Source organism: Biomphalaria glabrata, chromosome 14, assembly GCF_947242115.1.
Source record: "Biomphalaria glabrata chromosome 14, xgBioGlab47.1, whole genome shotgun sequence".
Taxonomy (NCBI): domain Eukaryota; kingdom Metazoa; phylum Mollusca; class Gastropoda; family Planorbidae; genus Biomphalaria; species Biomphalaria glabrata.
The window spans coordinates 14,537,784-14,549,131 of record NC_074724.1 but is presented as its reverse complement, the minus strand read 5'-3'; the positions used below and the strand labels follow the sequence as shown (position 1 = coordinate 14,549,131).

General features: G+C 35.9%; 1 protein-coding gene across 3 annotated transcripts; it reads left to right on the top strand.

Annotated features, from left to right (window-relative positions):
* The first annotated feature begins 430 nt into the window (after positions 1-430).
* LOC106066055 (glycoprotein-N-acetylgalactosamine 3-beta-galactosyltransferase 1-B-like) lies at positions 431-11,233 on the top strand. Of its 3 annotated transcripts, XM_056011511.1 has the most exons (7): positions 431-626; positions 914-1,083; positions 2,277-2,418; positions 5,087-5,222; positions 5,454-5,575; positions 7,275-7,533; positions 9,366-11,233. In XM_056011511.1, the coding sequence occupies exons 2-7, from the start codon at positions 1,011-1,013 to the stop codon at positions 9,570-9,572; spliced, it is 939 nt and encodes a 312-aa protein (XP_055867486.1). In that variant the 5' UTR covers positions 431-626; positions 914-1,010; the 3' UTR covers positions 9,573-11,233. The 3 variants fall into 3 exon arrangements, with proteins under 3 accessions (XP_055867486.1, XP_013080481.2, XP_055867485.1); XM_013225027.2 differs by lacking the exon at positions 914-1,083 and having other exon boundaries at positions 432-626; XM_056011510.1 differs by lacking the exon at positions 431-626 and having other exon boundaries at positions 655-1,083.
* Positions 11,234-11,348: the final 115 nt, after the last annotated feature.

Sequence of the window (11,348 nt, the reverse complement as noted above, 5' to 3'; positions counted from 1 at the left end):
AATTCTAATGTGTGGAATACAAGCAAAATGGACACCAATTTACATACTATATGAATAGCAAGTAGCAAGATAACATGGCATTCATTAATATTGAATGTACAAAAAATAAATTTAAAAAAAAAATAAAAAATTAGACACTCATTTAGAGTCCTCCTCAATTGGGGGCCCTGAGGAATTTTCAAATTGTGACCCCTCCTTTTCCCCTACCCCAGCTACTCACTGCGTTCGAAACATAGAAACAGACGATCTTACATCCCCCGCCCTAAACATCGCAAGAGTTAAAAGAGTTACTGTCCATGTGTTATACATTTATTTTTACTTTTTATTAGAAAGATGGAAACAGCATTAATTTGTTTCGCATTTTAATGATTTTTCGATAATCCTTTTTAAAACCTCAGGCTCGCAGCTGTTGTTAGTAAAGTTAACAGGGTTTTAACAATGTAGGCATCGATCTAAACTTTCTTTAAACTTCTTGTTTAAAAAAAGACTAACAGAGAATTTAAATTAATGTAGCGTTAGATGAAGTTTTGTGTAAATATCTGTTTGGTGGTGGAGCATACAGCTTAGCTTGGTTGTTTTAGTCAATCTTTTCAAAGTAAAACTTACTTGGATCAGCCAGTGCTTGAGTAAGTCAACAGCTGACATGAAAATCAATCAGTATATTTAATACCATTGTGTTTGTCATTCTTTAACACACTAAACACATCTCTGTTGTTAGAGGAACTGCAGTTTATTGTGTACGCTTCGTTTTTCAATGACATCGTTTTACGTTCAACTATTTAACGTCATTGTGATTACAGTATATATTTAATATACTTATGGTGATATTTAATTTTTTTTCTCGAAATATGCAAGCATCCACAAACTTGTTTCTTGTTGCTTTTATTTCTGTTATTATTATTATTGGATTCAGTTTCGTTGGCTTTGCTACATGGCCGCAATCCTACACGACACCATTCCGGCTTAACATAGAGGATACAGCAAAAGTGCATTACATATCAAGACATAAAATGTTAGACGCAGGAGAAAGACGAAGTAACAGTCGAGGCCTCAATTTGGATAAAGACACATCTCTTACTCATGGTAACTTGATGAGGCTCTTTATCAACTTTGTTTTTACAAAGCTTATATCAACTCACACGCTGGTTCTCTCCTTCCCCATTGCCGTATCAAGTTGAATTTTTTGCAAATATTTTAATTGTTTCTAACAAAACAGGAATTAATAATGAAAAAAACAACAACAATAAGTTAAAAAAATATAGAAGTAATAAAATAATATTTCTTTTATAACGAAAAAAGGGAACAAGGATTACAGTATTGATATATACGGGTCTCAATGTGAAATTTTCCTTTGGGAATCTTTGCTTTTTTTTTTTTAAATATTGTTATGTTTGCTTATCTTATCTTATATGATACAGACGTTACTTCAAAACAGAAGATTATTACGTCCTACGCGTCATGGATTTAGTGCTTGTTTTTCATTTCTTACAGTATTTATTAAAAATAAATTTTACGCCAATAACTTAAGCTTTTAAATGCAAAAAATGTATATTTTAGTGACATGGAATTGATTACCATTATGTACTTCTTATTTGTCAATCCTTACCTGTCGTCCTTGTGCCATGTATAATCTGGCTTTTAGAGCTATTTGATCAACGTTTATATTTATTTTCGTATCATCAAAAAGTATAAAAATATTTTTATCATGTGTAAATTGTCAAATTGTCAATACAATTTAAACAGGATTAAATGTATTTTTTTTCTGTATTGTACATTTAGTTTGTGACTTCGTTAACAACAGTTTCTTCACAATTCTGTTCTATGTTGACAAAGCTTATATCAACTTTTTTGATACTTATTTTGTTTTTATATTCGTAAAGAACAAGGGATAATTAACATTTATGTGGTATAAAGACTTCGGAGAAGCGTTTTAATATAACCTCTACATACAACCACCTATTAAAAGAAGTAGAATAATAACTACTTAATGTTGATCAACTTTTCAAAGTATAAGGAGAAATATGTGCTACATGTATGTTATAAAGCACGTATATCAGACTAATATAATAGATATTTATCCCGTATAAAGTGGGCCATCATTAAGACTTACACCCAGGTGCCGCAAGTAACATATTTTTTTTGTTCCATTATTAATTTAAAGAAAAATGACTTAAGATTATACTAATCAACCGATTTTTTTTTTATAAACAACCTTATCAAAGTCGCTTGAAATAGTTGTGATCATAGCTTTAAGGTTCTGATTCCAATCTGTATAGATGAACAAGACATAGCTGCTGATTTAAAGGACCAAGTCAAGATTCTTGTCTGGGTGATGACTGCACCGATGTATCACTCGACTCGAGGCAAAGCTGTCCAAGAAACATGGGGGAAACATTGTGACAACATTCTGTTCTTCAGGTAAAACACAATGTGTGCATCCCAGAGAGTTGAATTTAATATTAGTTAGTAGAGGAACTCATTCAGGAACAGCATTCGGGGATACACATGATGACTGCCTGGTCGTGTAGTATGCAGGGGCTTAGTGAGGGGGGAGGGCACGATGCTCCGGGCGCCTCACGCATGGGGGCGCCACACGAAGCCCATATTTTTCAAAGTGATGTTCATGGAAAATGGTGGAGGGAGCGCTAATAATGTACCTTGTCCCGGGCTCTCGTTTTGCTCACTACGCCTCTAGTAGTATGTCTCCTGATTCAAACCTTTTTCTTTGACATTACCCAGCGTCCTTGTGAAGGCTGTGCTCAGAGGCGTCAATAGAGTGGGTGTCAGCCGGTGCGCTCATGGTGTCAGCCCCATCCGAAAAATGTCACCAACAAAAAAAAACTTTCGTTAGTTTGTTCTTTATGTTCAAGCACAATTCAGTGAGATCATTTAGTTTCTTCTTCCTCTATCCAGCTTTTTGCTGCTGAGCTGTCAGCTCTTTTGCAGACTGTGCCAAGGAAAAATAGCGTGCTGTTTTCTTTAGTTGTTTAGCACTGCTGTACAGGGTGTTGGTTATGTTGGGCTGGAGTGGAAGTAGGGTCTGCCTAAGGTGGGTTAGGAAGGGGCATTCAAAGAGATAATTTACTTACATTCATTGATTGATACAGGACGACTCAGTGGGTGACGATTCTGTATTAACTCTCGTTATGAATTACAAAGGGCTACATTAAAATGTGAGTTTATTTAAATTGGATACATTTTTAAACCACGATTGAAACAATTCAAGTTTAGAGGGTACAAACAGCACATAATCACGTTCATAAACTTCGCGATTAAAATCGTTCAAGAAATTAAATGTTTAAATATTTAAATCATCAAAGTCTTTATTTTCATACGATTTGAATTTCAATAGAATACTTGATCTGAATGTTTTAAGTCTGACTTGTCGTCGTTCTCAAATAGTTTTTGATTTGAATTCTGCATTGCATTTTTTCAAAGCTTCTTTCAGATAATAGTTGAATTTCTTGAGAAGATAATTTGTAGTTAAGACAAAAAATTAAAAAAAAATCTTTTAACATTTGTATAAAAGATTTGAACCCCAGAGCTAGCAGTTTAATATGAATTTCAGTTTGAATCTCAGAAATACAAGAATAGAAAAAAATAACTTTTTTACGCATGATAATAGTTTCGCTTAAATTAATTTTTGCCAAGATAATCAAACTTCATAAATCTGAATATACCACCATTTCACTTTACCTTCACCCATCCCTTAGTCTGTGTAACCTTTGGGGCTCTGTACATGATTTTAAACCGTTTCCTACGTTCCTCTCTGTCTTTTACCATGACAGAGCCGTCCATTCTTCAATCCTGTCTTATCATCTATTTCTCTCTCTGCCTCTTCTTTTTTTCCTAGTACAGTTCTCTGAAGGAGTGTCTTTGCGAGCCTTGAGGATCGTTTGTTGCGGCCATTAAGTTCTAGTTTTAAATTTTTCGACAGTGGTCAGCAGGCCATCGTGGGTCCGATTATCTGTTGGATCATGTTTCTAGCCTCCTCATTTGTGATGAGGTCTTTGTATGCAATACCAAGGATCCTTCTATAGCATCTCCACTCGATAGCTAGGACACTCTTCTCTAGTTCTAAAGTTAGCACTCAAGATTCACAGGCATACAAGAATGTTAAGCTTGGTGGCCAATGCCTTTGTCTTTCCAGATTGTTTTGAGCTTTGCAAGAGCGTGGAATTCTATACAAATCTGAAAATATAGCATGATGATTCGGAAGTTTTGAGTTCATTGCTGTGCTGGCTACATTATAAATCTTGACGATAGAGCCTGTGATGTGTCTGTGCGCTACTAAAGAAGACTAAAACTAATTACCCGTTCAGACCTTGTGATCTATGAAGCAGATGATGTCATCTGTTTCTGTTACCAACGGTTAACGAGGGCGTCATGTGGCCAACTCAACGACCAACCGCCTTTACTTTTCCCCAACTAATGTCAGGTACTCATTAGAGCCAGGGGGACTCAGAGGCGCCCTAAAATCCCAAAATTCAAAATCCCAGTCTTCACCAGGATTCGAACCCGGGACCCTCAGTTCGGAAGCCGAGAGCTTTACCACTCAGCTACAGCTCCTCCTTTAAAGAAGTCTAACAATTTTTAATATGAGATTTGTACTTCAAATAAGTGATTTTTTTTTGTGCGCTTAATGGCAGCATGGAATCTTCTTCCAGATACTCTTTTCCTCCAAGCATATTATAGCAGCTATGAAGGCTTGCTATCTAAGCCCAGCTATAATATTAGTAGTAATTTTAAACATTAAAATAATAATAATTTTTATTAATGATACTGGGTGGCTACCAGATCGTGTGGAATGCGCTCTGGGCAGTAGATCGTCCTTGGTTTGAATCTTTCTAACTGCCATCCCCCCTCACCCGTCCTGCTGGAGGTTAGGACCTGGGATGTTATAATCTTCCACTCTGTACGAACACCCCCTAAACATGTAAAACAACAGCTTTCCGTTAATTAATATTTATTAATAATTAAATACGAACATTTTTAAATTATTTCCTCAAGCTTTATCTGTTTAAGACAAAAAAAATTAACTTTCGCTGACCAGTTTTTGCTTTTATCTCAATGTTTGCATTGACAGCACACAAAATGACTCAACCTTACCAGCCATTGGTCTGAATGTTGAAGAAAATTATGAAAACCTCAGTGCAAAGACAATCAAAGCATTTTACTATTTATATGAACATAAATTTGATGAAGCTGATTGGTTTATGAAGGTCAGTGACAGAATTTTAGCACTGACCTATATTATTTAACAAGCAAACCTTAATAAGGCGCTATGTACAAATTATTGGCCCACCAAATATGTATATAGTGTGAGACTATTTCAAAATGTATTGACTTTGCAATGTTAAAGTGAAAAACCATTTATTACTCCATTTAAACTAGATATTGTACCACATGCATCTGTTTACATTAGATTAATACAGTTTTATGCCATAATTTAGGTTGACGACGACACGTACGTTATTCCAGAAAATTTGAGGTACTTCTTGTCTGAACAAGATCCCCGAGACCCGGTCTACTTCGGTCATCACTTTAAGGCTTACATTGAGCAAGGCTATCATAGGTGAGTTCTTTTTCTGTTCTGTGCTGTCTGAGTATCGTTAGACTTTAGACGCAGGACAAACGAGAACGTATAAACATGGTTCGTTTAGCAATTGAATGCATTGCGTCCCTTACAAACCCTAATGTAAATTCATGGTTCAATGAGCTTGTAAATATAATGAATCCTTTTAAACAATGACACTGTCTACATGTTCTTATTAAGCATATAAATAAATCTTCAGCCAACTTGCTGTCACACCGATTAGTTCTAGCACCTTCTGTCACCCCAAATTGTTCAGCAGCTTCTGTCACACCAATGAGTTCTAGCACCTTCTGACACACCAATGAGCTCTAGCACCTTCTGTCACACCAATGATATCTAGCACCTTCTGTCACACCAATGAGTTCTAGCACCTTCTGTTACACCAATGAGTTCTAGCACCTTCTGTTACACCAATGAGTTCTAGCACCTTCTGTTACACCAATGAGTTCTAGCACCTTCTGTTACACCAATGAGTTCTAGCACCTTCTGTCACACCAATTAGTTCTAGCACCTTCTGTCACACCAATGAGTTCTAGCACCTTCTGTTACACCAATGAGTTCTAGCCCCAACTAGCAACACAAGCCAGTTCAAACATCTACTAACTCTTAACATAAACGATTTCTAGCATCAAGTAAAATTACACAAACTAGCTTTAGCACCAATTAGTTCTAAGACATACTAGTTTTTATACCAAGTAGAACTTGCATAAATCAGCTTACGTATCAACTCAACCTCACAAATTAACTTTCACATATTCTGGTTCTTTTACCTTATTGAGAATCAACGAGTCGGATCGAAGTTCCTTAAGACTCTTGACCAAAGGAAAGAATCTGTACTCCATAACCTAAGTAGCCGACACTCCCTGCTCAGTGTTGACCCTCATTAACTAGACATTTCCATTGCACAGATTCTGATTGAAAGTAATCAAAGAAAGACGATAACGCGGACTACATGTGAAGCACATCTTAACTCTTTCTCTCCTAATCGACGATACCATCGTTGATTCGACCCCATTAAATTAATTTTTCATTTTATAAACTTGACTTTGTGTTATATTTCCCTTTAATTATATACCAAATACAACATTTTTTGATAAACAACAATGCTTTTGAAGATTAGTCATTACAGGGTATTAAAATAGTAATGAGCGAAATGAAGAGTTCCTTCGAAACGTTGAAAACAAATAATGGAGAGAAAGAGTTAATAGGTACAATTTGTCTAGGACAATGATACTGAGATATAATCTGGTATGTGTTGGAACAAACTCACCTGGATTGTGGAATACAATATATATATATATATAATCAATAAAAGACTAGATATATATATATAATCAATAAAAGACTCAGGGTTTTAAAAGTGTAATACTACTGTTTAAAAGGTAGGGGATGAAGTTTACCCCTAGTTAATGGTGTATCTGTTCAACTTCACAATATTTCACAAAATCAACATCACATTATTAGCATCACAAGATTAACATCACAACCATCACAATATTATAACAACCTCATAATCAAATCATCTACATCACAGCATAAACATCACAATAACAACATAAAACTATTGACATCACAAAATCAACATCACACCATTATTACAACACAAACACAGAATCAGCACACTTTACATCATTAAACTACATGCACTAGTATTTATTATGTTATCTTGTTACACCAGTGGTGGAGCTGGCTACGTCCTGAGTAAAGAAGCTCTGAGAAGGTTTGGGGAAAAAGGCAAGCTGTTCAGTCAGTGCAATGAGACGAATTCTCCAGAGGACGTTGCAATGGGGGCATGCATGGAGAAACTAGGCGTCAAAATAACTGACAGCAGAGACAGGTTTGGTAGATCAAGGTTTCACTGTCTGGACCCCAAGCTTCAAGTTCTAGGAGACTTTCCTGATTGGTATATCGAAATGGATGCACATGGGGCGAAAAACGTAAGACAACCTTTGACCTTTGACACGTTTTATTTGTTTTAAGGTGATTATTAGGTTCTTACAAACGCATTAAAACTGCTGAAATGTATCCCTCCAGCCCATTTTCCCAGTGTATCAGAAGATTGGTGTCAGAAGTTATAAAATGATTAACTATCATTGTAAACCTCTGCGCTGTGTCTTATGTAAGGTATGTTTAACGGGAGGCACTGCCAACTAACATCTGAACACAGATGAAGGTCAACGATGAAATGATACAATCAAAAGTGATATCAATTCATATCATTGAATCTGGCAATGAAAGGAATTCATTTCTGGAGTCGCTTAAGTCCAAAACTTTCCTATGGACAAACATGAGTTCATCCTAATGACGCTCACATATGAACTTTTATATTTCATATCTTACCAAGCTACACTTTAAAATCTAAACCCCCCAAAAAATAAAACAAATGTATCCAAACTTATACGCTCCACCTTCCTCAATGTAAACTAAAGAGACTAACAATATGGAATGGCTGCCTGGTCGTGCGGTTTGCGCGCTGGACTGTCGTTCGGATTTATCGATGGTACTGGGTTCAAACCCTGCCCGCTCCCATCCCCCGTCGTTCTGCGGGAGGTTTGGACTAGGAAGTAAATTATCTTCAACTCTGAGGGAACATATTAAACATGTAAAATATTTTACAAAACAAACAAACTTTAGTTTTTCAGAAAGTTTTGAAATTTTGCTTTCATTTCTACCTATGCATAAGATGAACATATTCATTGGCAACATCTGAAGAAGATGTATAATCCTCAATCAGTGTTATCATGTGCTTTTCATAAAATATAATTTGTTAGTAGGACTGATCCACTGCGCCAAACAATAGTCACACAAACTATTTTTATGTATGTATCTGTGTCACAACAACATTCGGATGGTATGACGTCACGATGTGTTGTGATGCCGGGGATTTTATTTGAATTCAATAGTTAACAAAAATGAAGATCTAAAATCACAATTGACAATTCTTTGATAAAACAAAACTCTGGAACTTTATTTAAACACAACGTAAGTACAGTTATGTACAAATTACAAATCAATGAGCATATTACAAAGGCTTTTCAAACAGAGCTCTTAGAAACGTGACTAGCTACAAGGACTTAATATTCTCGACTGACTTTATCTTCTTACTACCGCCAATTCTCTGGCGCTAACTCTTTTCAAAAATGTCTTTGTTTAAATTCAAATCAACCAATAGATTTCAAACATACTAATTAAGTCCCTTGGGTAAATCCTGACTTGAATGACAAGTGTCTAAATTTGAGGATTAAATCCCGAGACTCATGTCGAGGGCTTATATTTCTTTTAAATAAGAAATGTACACACAATTCTATAATGTGATCTGTGACAATCTGTATGTTATATCAGCTTACAGTTATCAAAGATATAGTCACACTATTGTAAACTTTGTTAATAGTATGAAATAGATCTTTGTTTTAATTTTACAACTTGTCGAATATGCAATTTACAAAAAAAAAAGTATTAAATACAGTTAAATAGGGCATAGAAAAGCATAATTAAAATAGTAGCTTGACTATCAGAAACTAAAACACACAAAAAAAACTAAACATAACTTATTGAAACCATTGGCGTAGCTAAGGGTGGGGAGGGGGGTCCAATTTACAAACACCTTCAGGGCCCCCAATTGAGAGAACCCATGAATGAGTGTTCGAAATTTGTTTTTATAGTAAAAATTACGCCATTATCTCAAGTCATAATGTCAAATATTAAAATGCATGGGCCCCCAAATCCTTAGCTACGCCACTGATTAAAACATTGTTTCCTTATATTCTAGGACGTCAGCGACTACGCCATCAGTTTTCATTACGTCACTCCGGAGGATATGTACGTCTTGGATTATCTCGTCTATCATCTACGACCTTACGGTCAATCGTCAAGGTCACAGAGAGTAAATAAGAGACTTAGACGTTCTCACAAGTCATTGAAACAGAGAGTCTCTAAACAGCGACAACAAGGGAAGTCAAAGTTTGTAATTGTTTAATTACACACATACAAACAAAGACTATCTGGAAACAGTTTTTCTGACCTAAGACTTAAGTTGTAAAGTATATGTCATTCAGAATATTGTAGTGATACGAAGCCCTGAACAGAAGGCTTTAATTTTATAAACTCTTCAAGCTTCAATATAAATATTTATCAATTTAATAGCATGTCATATTTGTGAAGAAAAAAAAATAAAATTTGTTTGAACTATTTCCTTATAATGAATTTGTATATTTTTGTCAAAGTATATTTATATTTTCTTTTGTATGCGGAGACTCCCTTAAAGGGTAGCCCTGTGCGGCTGCAATGTCCTTTAAGGGGTAGCCTGTGAGGCTGCAATGTCCATTTGAAATTGTCATGTACAGTTGTGCAAAAGCACTTGGAACCCTAAGGCCAGCAAAAGCGAACAAGAGCTCCCTTCTACCGGCCTGAATGAACGGCGCAAACCTCGCATACACCGTTCTGTCTGACAGGGGGTGAGACTCGGGTTTAGTTTTGCGATTACTTCCGATGGACTAGACAATTGAGACGCGGCCGAAGGCCGCACCACCGGGATCCCCGTCATTATCCTTTGATTTACCAGGCTAACCATGCGGGACACGCCATTTATGTAACGGCACCTTGAAGGACGGCGCCTGGACGTTGACAGATCGCTGTGGGAGATCTTTAACATCCCCGCAAAGTGCAATGAAATTGTTCTCACAACTCTTAGGCACTCTCACTCTCAGCCTTGTTGTCCTACCCTTAGGTCTAGCCGTCCCCTTTTATGACCGTTTCCACCGGGGCGCCACGATGAGGCAGGGTAGCGTGCTCTTGCAATGTCCTACAGTTTTCTCATTTCGGCCATGTGTGCGCTTTTAGACCTATTTTAATCCTTTATTTCTATACAATGGTTATAGAATTTTAAAATATTTTAAGCAGAGTTCAAACTGTAAATTCAATTCTATATTGATTAAAATCTTTTTTTTCAGTTCAATCCGATTAATCGGACATCATCGGAATGCGATGTTCTATTCCTAATAACCGGCTAGTCCAATTAACCGCATAAAAGTATTTTGTTATGGTACTTTTTTATTAGATCCTAATAGGGCTGGTCCGATTTATCAAGTGTGTGCTAAACCTGATGGAGTAAAGTGTTTAGGTGTGCTTATGATATTGTATCACGAGTCACCAGAGTCGAATGAAGAATTTATCTCTATACCAGGATAATGTTGTTTTTGTTTTTTTTTTGTTGTTTTTTTTTATTTCCAATTTAAAAATTCACACACATATTTTGATGTTTAGTTTATACTTTGAATTCTTTTGTTTTTTTATACATAAATTATATTTTATTACTGTCGAATCTGGAATGAACTATGTTTGTATCAGTAGTGTTATTTCTACATAAACAATATGTTTTATTGGTGTTCTTGATAGTCACGAAAAAAAAAAATCTTTGTGGAAACATATTTCGTTGCGGATATGTTTGATTTGTGTGAACTTGTGTAACGCCTAGGCAACACCTGGCCTCATCATTCTTAGTGAAGTGGTTTGTAACGACGCACATCCCATAAAGTGTTTGTCCTACAATTCGTATTGTTAATATAAGATTTGGTTTTCAAAGACATGTTCACGACATTCATTTTAAATTGTTATAATAAATATGTATTGCTTATATTATTATTTGATTTCTTTGTTATTTTAAGCGGCCCCCGAAGGGGAAAATGACGCTATTAGTTTTGTGTGGTATGTCTGTCCGTCCGTCCGTCCGTCCGGTTTAGATCTCGTAAACTAG

Coding starts and splice junctions, on each gene's coding strand:
- LOC106066055 (XM_056011510.1), top strand. CDS start 819: ATGGTGATATTTAATTTTTTTTCTCGAAATATGCAAGCATCCACAAAC. Junction 5,576..7,274: donor ATTGAGCAAGGCTATCATAG/GTGAGTTCTTTT, acceptor TTGTTACACCAG/TGGTGGAGCTGGCTACGTCC. Junction 7,534..9,365: donor ATGCACATGGGGCGAAAAAC/GTAAGACAACCT, acceptor CTTATATTCTAG/GACGTCAGCGACTACGCCAT.